The sequence below is a fragment of the Pristis pectinata genome, chromosome 3 (genome assembly GCF_009764475.1).
Source record: "Pristis pectinata isolate sPriPec2 chromosome 3, sPriPec2.1.pri, whole genome shotgun sequence".
NCBI classification, from domain to species: Eukaryota; Metazoa; Chordata; class Chondrichthyes; order Rhinopristiformes; family Pristidae; genus Pristis; species Pristis pectinata.
In genome coordinates, this window is record NC_067407.1 from 129766443 (window position 1) to 129782029 (window position 15587).

At 41.7% G+C, this 15587-nt stretch overlaps 1 protein-coding gene across 3 annotated transcripts in view; it reads right to left on the reverse strand.

Moving 5' to 3' along the window:
* Window positions 1–15587, reverse strand: part of LOC127568436 (inactive phospholipase D5-like) — an 88766-nt gene that overhangs the window by 50492 nt on the left and 22687 nt on the right. For all 3 annotated transcript variants that reach the window (XM_052012161.1, XM_052012163.1, XM_052012162.1), the window contains exons 4-5: window positions 11501–11615; window positions 8915–9042 (exon numbers count right to left, since the gene is read on the reverse strand). In XM_052012161.1, the coding sequence (XP_051868121.1) occupies window positions 8915–9042; window positions 11501–11615 (243 nt within the window). The remainder of the gene's footprint in view (window positions 1–8914; window positions 9043–11500; window positions 11616–15587) is intronic.

The window sequence follows — 15587 nt, forward strand, 5'->3', positions numbered from 1 at the left end:
TGATTTTGAATTCAGTGAATTCAATAATCTGGAATAAAAATTAACCAGCATTCAGTAATCATGACTGTGAAACAGCTGGGTTGCCAATCAATTTACTAATGGGCAGGCACGGTAGTGTAGCGGTTAGTGTAACACTATTACAGACCACTGTCTGTAAGGAGTTTGTACGTTCTCCCTGTGTCTGCGTGGGTTTCCTCCGGGTGCTCCGGTTTCCTCCCACATTCCAAAGATGTACGGGTTAGGAAGTTGTGGGTGTGCTATGTTGGCACCGGAAGCATGGCGACACTTGCGGGCTGCCCGCAGAACACTATGCAAAAAAGATGCATTTCACTGTGTGTTTCGATGTACATGTGACCAATAGGGATATCTTATAATGTCGTCTAGGAATGGAAATTTGCTGCCATTACCCAGTCTAGCCTTTACAAAACTTCAGACCCATAGCTACTGTACATATCTCCTTAAATGGCCTCAGTTCAAAGGCAGTTAGGCATGGGCAATAAATGATGGTCTCGCCAGCATCTCCCACTTCCCATGAGAGAGTAACAAGTTGCTGCCAGAACAACTAAAGATGTATTACAAAGAATGCCTTGCCAGTGCCAATCACATGGCAAAAATAAATATTTTAGGAAATGCAAGGCGATCCTGGATTCAAACAGTGCCCTATTTGATGATTTGCTTATGTTCGCTTTGTTTCTTAATCACAAATAAATTCAGTTCACAAGACAAGTTCACAATTCAGTTCACATTCGGCCCATTGAGTCTGCTCCAAAGAAAAGAAAGGGAAAAAGAAAAAGAAAAGAGAAATGAGAAATGGGGGAATGTCCATGAGCAAAAAAAAACTATTCCTTTCTAGCCCCAATTTCTGGCCTTATCCCCATATCCCTTGATACCTTGACTAATTAGATAACTATCTATCTCCCCCTTAAACACCTCCAATGATCTGGCCTCCACTGCTGTACGTGGCAAAGAATTCCATAAATTCACTACCCTCTGGCTAAAGAAATTTCTTCTCAACTCTGTTTTAAACCTGTACCCTCTAATTCTAAGATTGTGCCCTCTGGTCCTGGACTCACCCACCAAGGGAAACAGCTTGGCCACATCTACTCTGTCCAGTCCTTTCAACATTCTAAATGTCTCTATGAGGTCCCCTCTCATTCTTCTGTACTCCAGTGAGTATAGTCCAAGAGCCAAGAAACGCTCATCATAAGTAAGCCCTCTCATTCTGAGAATTATCCTCGTAAATCTCCTCTGAACCCTCTCCAACATCAGCACATCCTTCCTAAGATATGGGGCCCAAAACTGCACACAGTATTCCAAATGAGGCCTCACTAGTGCCCCGCAGAGCCTCATCAACACCTCCCTACTTTTATACACTATACCTCTCGAAATGAATGCCAACATAGCATTCGCTTTCCTTACTGCCGATCCGACCTGGTGGTTAACCTTTAGGGTATCCTGCATGAGTACCCCCAAGTCCCTTTGTACTTCTGTACTTTGAATTTTCTCCCCTTCTAGATAATAATCTGCCTGTTTATTTCTGTTTCCAAAGTGTACAACGGCACATTTCTCAACATTGAATCTCATCTGCCTTTTCCTTGCCCATTCTCCTAAACTATCTAGGTCTCTCTGCAACCTTCCTGTCTCCTCAATGCTCCCTACTCCTCCACCTATCTTGGTGTTGTCTGCAAACTTAGCCACAAAACCATTTACTCCATCATCCAAATTGTTAATGTACAAAGTAAAAAGAAGCGGCCCCAACACTGACCCCTGCGGAACATCACTAGTAACTGGTAGCCAACTAAAACAGAATCCTTTTATTCCCACCCTTTGCCTTCTGCCTACCAGCCAATGCTCCACCCATTCCAATATCCTGCCTGTAATTCCATGACCTCTCATCTTATTAATCAGCCTCTTGTACGGCACCTTGTCGAAGGCCTTTTGAAAGTCTAAAACTCCAATAGGTTGGTCAGGCAGGATTTTCCCTTCATGAAACCATACTGGCTTTGACCTATCTTGCCTTACACCTCTAGGTATTCCATAACCTCATCCTTGAGGATCGATTCTAATAACTTTCCCATCACCAATGTCAGACTAATAGGTCTGTAATTTCCTCTATGCTGCCTCCCACCTTTCTTATACAGAGGAACTATATTTGCGACCCTCCAGTCCTCCGGAACCATGCCAGAGTCTATCGATTCCTGGAAAATTATCACCAGTGCTTCCCCAATCTCTAAAGCCACCTCCTTCAGAACCCAGGGATGCACGTCATCCGGTCCTGGAGACTTATCTGTCTTTAGTCCATTTAGTTTTCCTAGCACCTTCTCTCTAGTAATCTTAACTGAACTCAGTTCCATTCCTTGAGACCCATGACTATCCCGTATATTGCTGATGTCCTCCACAGTGAAGACCGATGCAAAATACTCATTTAGTTCCTCTGCCATCTCTTTATCATCCATTATAATTTCTCCCGCACCATTATTGATTGGTCCTATATCAACCCGTGTCTTTCTTTTACTCTTCATATATTTAAAAAAACTCTTAGTATCCTTTCGAATGTTATCTGCCAACTTCCTTTCATAATTCATCTTTTCTTTCCTAATGACCTTCTTAGTTTCTCTCAGCAGGTTTTTAAAAGTTTCCCAGTCTTCTATTTTCCCACTAATTCTTGCTTCCTTGTATGCCCTCCCTTTTGCTCTTATTTTAGCCTTAACCTCTCTTGTTATCCACATTTGTGCCTTTTTTCCATTCAAAACCTTTTTTCTTGGAATATATCTATTCTGCATTTTCCTTATTTCTTGTAGAAATTCTATCCATTTCTGCTCTGCCGTCCCTCCAGCCAGCTTACTCTTCCAATCAATTTGGGCCAACTCTTCTCTCATGCCACTGTGATTTCCTTTGTTCCACTGAAATATCGATACACCAGTTATCAGCTTCTCCTTCTCAAATTTGAAACTGAACTCAATCATATTGTGATCACTAGCTCCTAATGGTTCCTTTACCTTTAGTTCCCTAATCACCTCCGGATTGTTACACAGCACCCAATCCAAAACAGCCAATCCCCTGGTGGGCTCCAAAAAGCTGTCCCATAGACATTCTACAAACTCACTCTCCTGAGATCCACTGTCTTGCTGGATTTCCCAATCCACCTTCATGTTAAAATCCCCCATAATTATCTTAATGTTGTCTCTCTGACACACCTTTTCTATTCCTGACTGCTATTAGGGGGCCCATATATAACTGCTATTATTGTCCTTTTACCCTTGCTATTCCTTAGCTCCACCCATAAGGATTCCTCTTCTTCTGACCCAATGTCCTTCCTTTCTATTGATTTTATATCATTACCAACCATCAGGGCCACACTACCCCCTCTGCCTACCTGCATATCCTTCCTATACACTGTGTACCCCTGGACATTTAGTTCCCAATCACATCCGTCATAAAGCCATGACAAGGTGATTGCCAAATGTCGTATTTATTAATCTGTTGTTGTGTCACTAGGTCATCCACTTTATTCCTAATGCTACATGCATTTAAATATAGTACATTTAGGCCAGTTCAGTGGTCAGTCTGCTTCAGAGCTATGACAGCTTCTGCTACTTTGATTGGCAGATACAAACTGCAGGTCCCACATGCTCCTTGACAGGAAATACAACATTTTGGGATGGATAGGTTAGAAGCTGGTGCTGGAGAGCAAACCACATGGGTTTCAGATCAACCTACAACCTGCTCCCAGAAACCACCATCAAGTTGCTTCCATTTGGAAATAGTATTGGACATTTAGTCTACTCGTGAAACATGTGAAAAAATATTTTTAAAAATGACCTGTCTTTTCTCATTTTAAAATCTTTGCTCGCAAGATAAAAAAAATGTGAACAAGGGAAATTTCCCTTCGGGATTGGGTTTAGAGAGGTTTATTCCAATGTGACAGTTAGTTTCAGCTCCAGTTTCCTCCCACATCCCGGGAATGTGCTGGTAGATTAATTGGTAGGTAAACTATTCCTAAGTGTAGGCAAGTGGTGAAAGAGTAAAAGTAAAGTTGATGAGCATGTGAGAGAACATAAGTTGAAGAGCCACAGGAAAATAAGGAGAGGGGGAATGGGATTTCTCTGTTGGGAGCCAGTGTGGACTCCATGGGCTAAATGTCATAATGAGAAAGAAAGTTCCAAAATTGCCATCAAGCTTGCAGTGATCATAACCATTCCTATTATTTCAAATGAGGTCCCAAAATCACCCCTTGAGCTTAAACAGTGATGTGTTAATCATTGTAGGTCAGGTATATTCAAATTGGATTCCCTGTCAGTGCAGAGCCTGCTGATTGCTCTCATGGCAGTGGAGGAGATATGCCACACTTGGCCTCCTCACTTGGACTTAGGGAGGGATAAAAATCCATGATGGTGAGTCAAAGTGCACGTGGGTGGATATTGGTGGAGGTTTGCTGTGCCCATCCCTCATGTTTGAATTGGCTCACACAATAGTCACTGGAACAGGAGACTGGAGAACAAGAGGTACCTTTGGAATTGTCAAGTAGTCAACGCCTTCAGAGGGGAAAAAGAGAGAGGAAGAAAATAAGGAAGCTGCTTCCACATGTTTTATTTTGTCATTGTGGGGACTTATGGGCACATCTGTCTATCCCATGGATATCCACTACCATGCATCAAGGAGGTTACCTTTCTACAGAGTGCCCTGAGACAGCCTTTGGTTAAGTGACAATACCATTGCCTTAGTCAGGTCATGAGATTGAACCCTACCTGACAGACTGTAGCATGTAATCCAGGCTGATACTTCAGTGCCGTACTGAGGAATAACTGGATTGCTGAGGGGTTAAATTAAGTCCCTGCCCAATGAAGAAAAGCTGGGGAATTTTCCTTGGGTATTTATGTCCCAGCCAACAATTGAAATTGGTAATCTGGACATTTGTAAGATATTGCCAAGTGTAAACTGGCTGCCAGATTCAAGCAGTACTTCATTGGTTGTAACACAATAAGGGACATCCTGACAGAAAAGGCACAAAATAAATTCAAATAATTTCCTTTGATTTTACATGGGTTTCCTTCAGCCTGTGACTGTGGGTGATTAACTACCAATAATACTTCAGCTTTTTACCAGGTGGTATAATTCACCCAATCACTACAATGGGATTTAAAACAGCAATAGTTGATCACAACCGTGCTCAATGTGTCGGTGCCAACACCTATAACAAACATTAACAACATCTGGTCATCTATAAATATAATAGTTTTTGATTGATATCATATTCTCTAACTGAATCAGTACTGCGTTACCAGGAAATTCTGCACCCAATTACTGCCAGCTGTTGCCAGAGGTCAGGCTTTTGGCTGATCTAATTTGGCTGGGCCAATTTCCAATGTTGCATGAAATGTGATAATTACAACGTTTCAGTCAGTTGTTTGCTCCTGGGTTCAATCTCGATTTGAGTTCTACAATCATTCACTATTACTGTTAGCCACCATAAACAAAATTTGAACAACATCACACTGGATATTGGAACAGAAAGGGCTCTGTAGAAATGCTCCCTATAATCTTATATAGTAAGTAAACAGCCTGCTGCAGCTGGAATTCAGTTCTAATGAGGATTTTAGGTTTAACTCACGTACATTAATACTAGTACATAGAACAGCATGAATTTCTACTTCAGCATTAATCCTTGCCAACATTTGTCTACCTGCACTGCACTTTCTCTGTAACTGTAACACTATATTCTGCATTCTGTTTTATTTTCCTTTTGTACTAGCTCAATGTACTGATGCATGGAATGATCTGTCCGGAAAGCAGGCAAACAAAAGCTTTTCCTGTATCTCGGTACATGTGACAATAATAGACCAATTACCTGATGAAAATATCACCACAACTCATAGTTAATGCAGCACCTCAACTATAATCCTGAAAGCTTATAGATCTTCAGCAAAATGTCACAGTTCTGAAATGGTAAAGTCCAATGAATCAATTCCTAAACAAAAATAATCCCATATATTCAGGGCTATGATTTAATGTCAATATAATAAATGTTCAACATCTTCCATTACAAATATAGATAGCAGTAAACTCATAGATTCCAAACATGTTGCAAAGTACAGAGATACATTAGTGCAAACCTAACCCCTATAATTATAGTGGATGCATTCCTAAAGGTGGATGTCCTTGCCAAATGTGCTTGTCACTGAGGATTTATGGATGCCACAACAATTCAGAGCAGCACACTAGGGGCACAACTATGTTCCCCAGACAGAAACTTGGAGAGATTTATAAACCATTGAAATGAGGCAATCTCCATTAATGCTACAGCAATATAGTCATAGGATTCCTGTTAAGGGATGGAGGAAGGGGAGTGTGTGGGTGAGGAGAACCGGGGGCTTCAGATTCTTGAAACATTTCAATGGATACGGTGTCATGGATGATGTTCAACTTTACATGAAATGGAACCTTAAAAACACAATAAATCTTCTTGTGGATCATATTTCTTTAAGTGCTCCTGAAATACTATTGTGTAAAGCAGTAAAACAATAATATTAATTAGTGGAATTTTGTATTAAGTTCTCTGTATCTAAAATTGACTCAGAAGTGTCCAATCTCTCTGCACCATGCTTCTCCTGGAGACCTACACTTGTCTTCCTGTCTCCTATCCTGCTTCTCCAGGCCGTTGGCTATTGCAGTCTGACAATAGGTTCAATAATCAGGCACGTGTTACTTTCCTGCCAGTTGACCTCTTGTGAGACAGCCTCCAGCCGAGGTTTTCGTCCGGACAACCTCGGGTGGCGCTCATGTAGTGCTCTGGCACAGTGATGCAGCTAGTAGAGCTGCTTCCTCACAGCAGCAGAGACCCAGGTTCAATCCTGACCTTGGGTCCCGTCCGTGTGGAGTTTATAGATTCTCCCTGTGAAGGCCTGGGTGCTCCTATTTCACCATCACATCCCAAAGACTTGCGGGTTGGTAAGTTAATTGACCACTGTAAATTGCCCCTATTGCATAGGTGAGTGGTAGGATCTTGGGAGAGTTGATGAGAACGAGGGGAGAATAAAAAATAGGATTAATGTAGGATTAGCGTATATGGGCAGCTAAGGATTGGCGTGAGGCACTTACCTATAGACCTCGGCCCTCAATTAATTACAATACACAGAAAATGAAAGTTGATCAACTTTACTCCATGAGAGTTCCATGAATGTTTCAACAAGTTTCTTTGATGTTCTTGGATTGGTCTGCATTAGGATGCCAACAGTGCATTCACAATAAACACTGGACTCTAACTTCTTCTAACACTCCAGCAGCCTTCCTGTATAGGTAATTATAGAATGGAACAAATCATCTGGCTATTTAATACAGCATAAGGCAGCTACCAGAAGAACAACGTGATTACCATTTCTGCAGCCAACTGGACTTTCACTAATGGGATTCTAAAAACATTTGCTGTGTGCATAATTTCTATAATCTATTGAGCTAGCTTAAGTCATTACAATAGAGAACTCATTTCATTGATTTGTGAGCAGCAACCTAAATTATTCTCCTGTTTCCAGCCAGACTGTAAAACTGTCAGAGCTTTTATTCCATGCTGCAAGAAGTACTTTTTCCAAGGTTACCAAACAGCAGCTTTCACCCAATTGTCTTTCAGTAGACCAAGTATAATGTGGTGATCTGGATTTAATGCTACCAACTAATCCATAACTTACTGATGGAAGTAAAATGTTCATCCCCTGTTGCAGATGTAGCATATTTCAATTCCATTTATCTCATAAAGTGTTCTGGTTGTGTTTAGTGGGAAAAAAATTCTCTAATGTGCAGCCTTTGTAAGGAATAATTCTAATTCTAACAGTGAATTACAAGCGCATTATCCTAGTTTTGCCCCACTGTTATAAGGCAAATTGGTGAAAGTTTTTTTTTATTCAATCATTTTTTGGGATATAGGTAGTCGCTAGTAAAGGCAGTATTTATTTATCACCTGATGGCAAGCCACCTTCTTGAACTCCTGCAGTCCTTCTGATGAAGGTATTCCCACAGTTCTGTAGTGTAGGGAGTCCCAGGATTTAAATCCAGTGATGATGAAGGAATGGTGATATGTTTCCAAGTCTGGATTGGTATTGGTTTTGGTTTATTATTGTCACTTGCACCGAGGTACAGTGAAAAACTTGTCTTGCATATCATTTGTGCAGATCAATTCATTACACAGTGCATTGAGGCAGTACAGGGTAAAAACAATAACATAATACAGAGTAAAGTGTAACAGTAGTGTGTAATGTGGGGGAAGAGTGGTGAGGAACCTGCAGTTGGTACATTCCCTAGTGTCTTCTACCCTAGTCTTTTTAGCAGCAGAGGCTCTGCATTTGGGAGGTGCTGTTAGAGTACCATGGATTTAGAGGTGCCATGGATTTTGTAGATGGCACTTACAGTAGCCATGTTCTCAAGTGGTGGAGGGAATGAATGTTTAGAATACTGGATAGGATGCCAATCAAACTAGCTGCTTTCTCCTGAATGGTGTCAAGCTTCTCGATTTTACTGAACTTCACTGAGGGGTAACGAGGCTCAGCAAATAAAACATAATTGATTCCAGCTTACGTCTTATCCACTTGTTCAACTGCAGGAAGCCACAGCATAATTTCTCTGCAATAGGTTGGATGAGCCAGGTTAAAGGAACTCAACTTAACAGTTTATCCTTTCACTTAGTTGTTGCAGCAACCTTACTATTTTGTTTCTTAGTCAATCATTTACCAGCAGGTCTATTCCACATTGCTTTAGCTTGTGCTGTTTACTGAGTATGTACGCGTGTTATTCAAAGTCTCATATTCATGTACCACCCACTGAACATATATATTGGCTTAAGCTATTTTTCCTTGGAAGGTTGACCATATTCAAGCATTAAAACGTATGCAATCATCCATATGTCAGGCTATCAGGCAAAGATTACCTGAGTCAGAGAACGCCAGTCCATGTGGGCACTGCCAATGTAAATGTGCTTCTTGTCCACCACCCAAAAAGAAGAATGAAGCTTGCCGTCAATAATGGGAGTCATGTTGATGTATTTCACCAAAGCACCTGAGTCAACAGCCAAGAACTAGTCATTAGTTGCTACTTACCAAATACAGTATACAAAGTAACAGAGAGAATGCACAATGATGATCTCTTTCCAGAGTCCAAATATTATGGGTTTGATGACAACCCTATAAATATTTATCACATAACGCTCTTTAAAATACTTGCATGCATGGAAACAACAGCACAAATCAGAAGGGATATGCTCCAAAAATCTCTTGTGTTAGCCCTGCAGATTTATTGTTAATGGAAAGCTAGATTACTGGATGAAATCACCACTTGAAAAGATCAGGAGATGTCTAATTAAAGCACAATTGTGTAAAATTCCATTGCATGGTGTTGCTTTAACCTGTGCTTCTTATAAGAAAATTGATTATTTCTGGAGTTGAATGTGATTGCAATGACTCCTGGGTCAAATTGCTTCATGCAGAAATTCAGCAGGGCATTTCTGATTGCAAATCGAGCTTGCATCAGTGAAATATTTCCAATTGGATGAGAATTTAATGACATCTTTTTCCATGCTGTGCTTGCTTAGGGTGTTACCAGGAGAAGTAAGTTCAAGGCACACCTGTCCTTGGGCACTCTTAGACAACCTAGTTTCCCTAGCAATGGGCAATGACAACGACCTTAAGTAGACAAGAGTTTCTTTGCAATCAGTTGCAGAGCAAATGAGGTATTACTCGGCAGAATCACTGCTCAAGGGTTAACATCATCAGAGAAATTACTGACTGAATCCCAGTGCACAACTGCAAATGTAGGCAGAGCGAGTGAGTTATGAGCCAGCTGCACGTGTTGGTGACTAATGCCACCACTCCACGTCCATTATTACTGACGGTGCTCTTGATGTGGATCACTCACATCAGGTGATTAAAAAGGGCATGCAGGAAATTTGAGAATCCTTGCAGCTGGGTGCACTGACAACCTGCCTGTTTTACGCAGGGCTTTACATGGCCTGAGGGCATCCCAACAGCCTTGCAGCCAGTGAAGTAAATTACTTGACATGGTTTTAAAGTGGGAATGACTCAAAGTAAAATACTGCAGATGCTGTAATCTGAAATAAAAACAAAGAATGCTGGAAAAACTCAGCAGATCGGCAGCACCTCTGTTTATCTCTCCAGAATTAAAGTCTCAGTCTGAATGTTGCAAATGTCAGGAAAGAACGGTGATGCCTCCCAAGGGCAAATAACCACTCAAGATTGGGCTAGGTTCTTAACTTTATCACCCGTGTCAAAGCATCCCTATGCAAAGTGTTGAGAGAAAACTCCAGGTGGGAAGACGGCAGTATGGAACGAAGTCCATTTGTGTAAGAGGCTGTGATTCTCCCCAGCAAGTGCTACAGATGAGACAGATAAGAATCCAGCCCCCACTATCTACGTATTGAAGGGCATTGCATGCTGATGGAACTTTACCCCAACAAGCTGCTAACATCCTCATGGCAGAAGGGGTGGGTGGGGGAACTGGTGGAAAAAAGAGATAGAGATAAGAAAGGATCTAAAATGTCCTGACAGTAACCATGATAATCGATCCACTGACAGGTGACATTTTCTTCGGATTTATCATAAAAGTTTTACAAAGGGGTATAAATAAAGGAAGCTGACAGTTAATCAAATGCTTCTTGACCTAAGCAGACTTTGCATTAAGTAAGAAATATCGGGAGGTATTTATAAGCATTTGACGAGCAGTGGCAGTCATTACTTTCAGAATGCTGGAGAACAGAGGGAGAAAGGAAATGAAAACACAATGACCTGTCAGCCCACAGTAAATATGACCTTCAGTTTCAGAGGAGCACACATAAATCTTTGTCTACTCAGCCAGCCATGAGATTATCAATAATGTCATAAGTGCTTGTCGGCAGGGAAATTTTATTTCCCTGTATGGTGTGAACTTGTGCAGGACACAAGTCATTGGCATTTGTCCTTCAGTTCTGACAACCAAACTAGAGATCTATGAAGGATCACAAAAGATATTTGTTCTGATCTTGTATAAACCACGCCTCAGTAGTAGTATACTCACAGGAGCACAAGATCATGTTCCGTCCCAGAATGTAGGGTGAATAAAAATGGGATTAAGGTAGGATTAGTGTAAACAAATGGTTGATGGTCAGTGCAGACTCAGTGTTCTGAAGGGCCTGATACCGTGAGGTATGACTCTATGACCCGAGCGTCAAAGATCAAGAATGAAAATTGAGAATGAAATTAAATTCACCTCATCCAGTTAGGATTTTAAAGCTACCTCTCAGCTAACTCGGACTTTCTCTTGAGACAAGTGTATAAAGGTGTCGCTAACTGAGGAGATGAGTAGGTTTCTACCCCAGAAGTTACTTTTGGGTCATGTTCGGTATTTGGAGAGTTACTGTTGTTCAAGGCTGGACGAGCAGTAATCATTGCTAACTGATGCATCACCAGAGCAGCTTCAATCAATAAAAACCGAGCCATGAGAATGAAGATAATTCTCCACCTACCATTGGCTTTCAGATCCTTTATATCCTGGGACTCAGACTGGAACTTATTGACTGGGACTCGCAGGCCAATGTTACGAGACTGCAGCTGAAGCAGCTTCTCAAATATCTTTTCACCCTGGTAAAGACCAGTTAAAGTCAGAGGAACAGTTTTCCAAATCTTAAGAAACATTTCAGTTTCATTTCAACATGCCTTATTTGTGCTAGCATAATTTTCCTGAATTTATCCCATTTTCACTGCTATTCATATTATTTCATTGTCATGAATCACTTAAGGTTGATCATTTTCAGCCCAGGAGTAGATCATGCAAATCAGATCCATCACAATGGAAAATGAATTGGGCTATCAGATTTGTCTGACTTTCCTGCAGATATATTTGTGCTTACACATCAAACAATGTTGCCCAGCAGCAAGAGTGCACGATCTGAACAGTTTTCACTCACACCCTGCTTGAGGAGTCAACAAGCTGCTTCATTGCTAATTTTTGCAAACAGGCTGTAAACATAGTCTTGCAGCAAGGGAATAGGAAATAGAAAGGCAATGGATTATCCCAGCAATCGAAGCTGCAATTCTCCGAGCAAGACGGCATCCAAGGCAAATAAGATAGTCTGTGGCAAGACTGTGCATCCAGGCTCCCTGCATCTGGAGCACTGTATGTAGGGAAGGGCAGTGCAGTGGATCAGTTACTGTACCAGCAGCAAGGGTTCTGGACACATCTGGAGAAATGAGTATGAATCCCGTCTTGGGAGCTGGTGAACTTAAGTTTGAGCAACTGAATAAATTTGGAATTAAAAGCAACAAACAAGTTGTTGGAGGAGCTCATTGGGTCAGGAGGCACCAATGGAATTTGGAATTCAAGCTAGGCTCAGTGGCAGCAACTATGACACCACTGGATTGTCATAATAATCCACCTCGTTCACAAAGAAGATCTACCATCCTTACCCAAGTCTAACCTACGTGAATACAGACTGACTAATGTGATTAGGTCTTTGCTGCCTTCTCAGTTCTGCCACAATTAGGAATAGAAATAAAAGCAGGCATGTCCTGCGATGTCCACATCCATTGAATGAATAAATAAAAACAAAATTGGGACCTAACCCAACATAAGGGCCAAGGCTGGATGATGGCCATCAACATATCACAGAATGAGACTGAAAATGATGAGCTTTTACCATGCAGAAGTCTGTACAATGTTTAATCTGACAGACATTCAATGCATTGCACATTTAGCCACGCTCCAGCTATAAGTACGTAAACCCATCAAGTGATGGTGCTCGGTTTAAATCTTAAAACAATACATCCATTTGGCATCCAAAGCAAATCCTAAAATCTGTGTGTTAAACTCTATTTTTTGAAAATTTGATCTTTTTAGTCTGTCTCATTCCTGTGAGTACTATTTTCTATCCACCCCACAAGGGAGTGGGAGTGCAGAGGAGTTGCTAATCTCCTTCAGCACTGTTGCTGTGGGTTATTGTTAACCATTGAATCAATTCTCTCAACAGCAGGGAAATGTGCACATCATACACTAATGCTTCGCTCCCTGAAACTGGTGTTTCTTGGCAGCAATTCACACAGGTAAAGCAGCATAATGGCTAAGATAACAGAGTTGTATCCGACATACTGATCTAGATACACGAGTTGGAATCTCACCACGGCAGCTGAAGAATTTAAATTGTTAATTCGAGCTGGGATCAGTAATGAAACCACAAACCCCTGCGGTTCACAGATATGACTCCAAATGCACCAATATGATTGGTTCTTAATTGCTCTTCTAGCAAGGCTGTCAGTGAAGGGGTAATTAGGAAAGGCTATGACTGCACTTGGTGAACAGACAAATAAGAAGGACCCCATTCATGTAAGAGCATTTTACGTGGATAAAAGACAGTGAAAGTGGAAGTTAATATGCTCTAGTTAATAGGCACTTCTAATTATGCTTCATTATAAAGGCAACATTCAAGAACTGGAGTAGGCAGAAGTGAGATAATGAGATGTACCTGGACTAAGCACGTTACCCTACATCAGAGTGAAACAACCTTTACCAAAGGCAAAAGACTTCAGATGATGAAATTCTGAAAGCAGGAAATACTCAGTGGGTCAGGCAGCAATTGTGGAGGGAGAGACAGAAGTAATGACTCAGGTTGATGTCTTTTCACCAGATTTGGGAACAGCTGGAGATGGAACAGGTTTAAGTACAAAGGTAGGGAAAGGTGAGAAGATAATTCTTGGTCAAGGGAAATGGAAGGCATGGAGGTTCTGATGTAAAAGGTCTTCTGCTCTCCTTATCAAGAGATTTGCCTCCTTTTAAGGTAAGAGATAGTTCAGCCATCCCCAATCCTGGGCTGCCTATGGCCTTCTTCCCCTCTCTCCCAGATACATTTTCCCTGCACTTCTGACGGGTCATCAATTTCTGACACCCCCCAGCCTGATATCCCCATCAAGCACAACCTCTCACCTCTGGGCCCGCTCCCCCTGCAAAAGCCTGGTCTGATTATTCACCACACGCAATTCCCCAGCACCTCCCCTTGCAGAAGAGCAAGTCCAACAGCTGCTCTTCCACCTCCTCCACAGTGAATGGTAGGGCACTAAGGAATGTTGATGAGCAGAGGGACTGCAGGGTTTATGTCCATCATTCCCTGAAAGTGACAACAGAGGTAGATGGGGTGGTGAAGACGACATATGGCATCTTTGCATTCACAGGTTGGGGCATGGTATGTTAAAATTGAGACGTCAAGTTGCAACTTTACAAAACAGTGCTTGGATTGCACTTGTACACATTTCTGGTCACCACATTATACGAGGGATGTGGTTGTACTGGAGAGAATGCAGAGGAGACGTTGTCTGGATTGGAGGACTACAGTTATGGGGAGAGATTGGACAGGTTGGGTTTGATTTCCCTGGAGCAAAGGAGGCTGAGTAGTGACCTTTTAGAGGTATATAAAATTACAGGAGATAGGGTAGATAGTCAGAATCTTTTCCCCCACAACAGGGGTATCAAAAACAAGAGGACTTGGGCTTAAGGTGAGAGGAACAAATTTTAAAGGGGATTTGCGGTAAGTTTTTGTTTTACACAGGGAGTGGTCGATATCTGGAATGCGCTGCCAGAGGAGGTGCTGGAATCAGATACAATCACTAGATTTTAAGAGACATTTAGACAGGGACTTAAATAGGCAAGGCATAGAAGGATACAGACCTAGTGCAGGCTATTGCGATTAGTGTAGATGGGCAAGAAAGTTGGCATGGATACAGTGGGCCGAAGGATCACTCTCTGTGCTGTACAACTCTATGCCCCTAGATCAGGCGAACAATCCCTCATCCCACTCCCAGTCTCATCTCTCTGTCTACTGCCTCCTGTTACAATGCAGTTCAAGTCTGAGAGACTGTGCCTCGTTTCTGTGTGGTAATGAGGGGCAGAATTATAAAAGTTAATAGTTTTTATTCTATGTTCTTAATTAGAATGGTACATTGGAGGGACATAAGAAACAAATCTCTCTGAAGTGAGGCCAGCAAAACATTAGGTGACCTCAGGATTACTCCAGATTAGGCACTTTACTACCTCCTGCATTTGAAAGTGAGTGTAACAGCTCTGGATCATAATCATCAGCAATGGCTGCTTTTAATGAACTGGCCACTCACATTTATACCTCCTCTAGACCCAACTTGTGTTTCCTGCCTTTTTTCACATCTACCCTCCCTTGCACAGTACTATCAGTCTCTTCTTTTGCAAGTGCTGCCGTAGAGAAGGTGAGCAAAGCCCCCTCTGGGTCTTGCTACAGCAGTTGCATCAAATGTCTAGCTTTCAGTCTAAAATGTTCCAGTTTGGGAGAGAAAATTAGATCCCAAAAGATCTCCCAATATTAACCAGGTGGGTTTCTGTAGAGGTCAGAGCCTGGCAGTTTCGCTGTTAAGACTCATTTGTCAGAGCTTAATGAGCTTATACGACACAGTCTTTCTTAAAAAAAAGTCATGCTTTGACATTGTGGCAAATACTAATCTCATAGTATTCAGGCTTTGCTGATAACAATGCACCTATGGTCATGACACTTGCAGAGGACAGCATTTTTTAAGCTGCCGTTTCTTCCTCTAATAGCA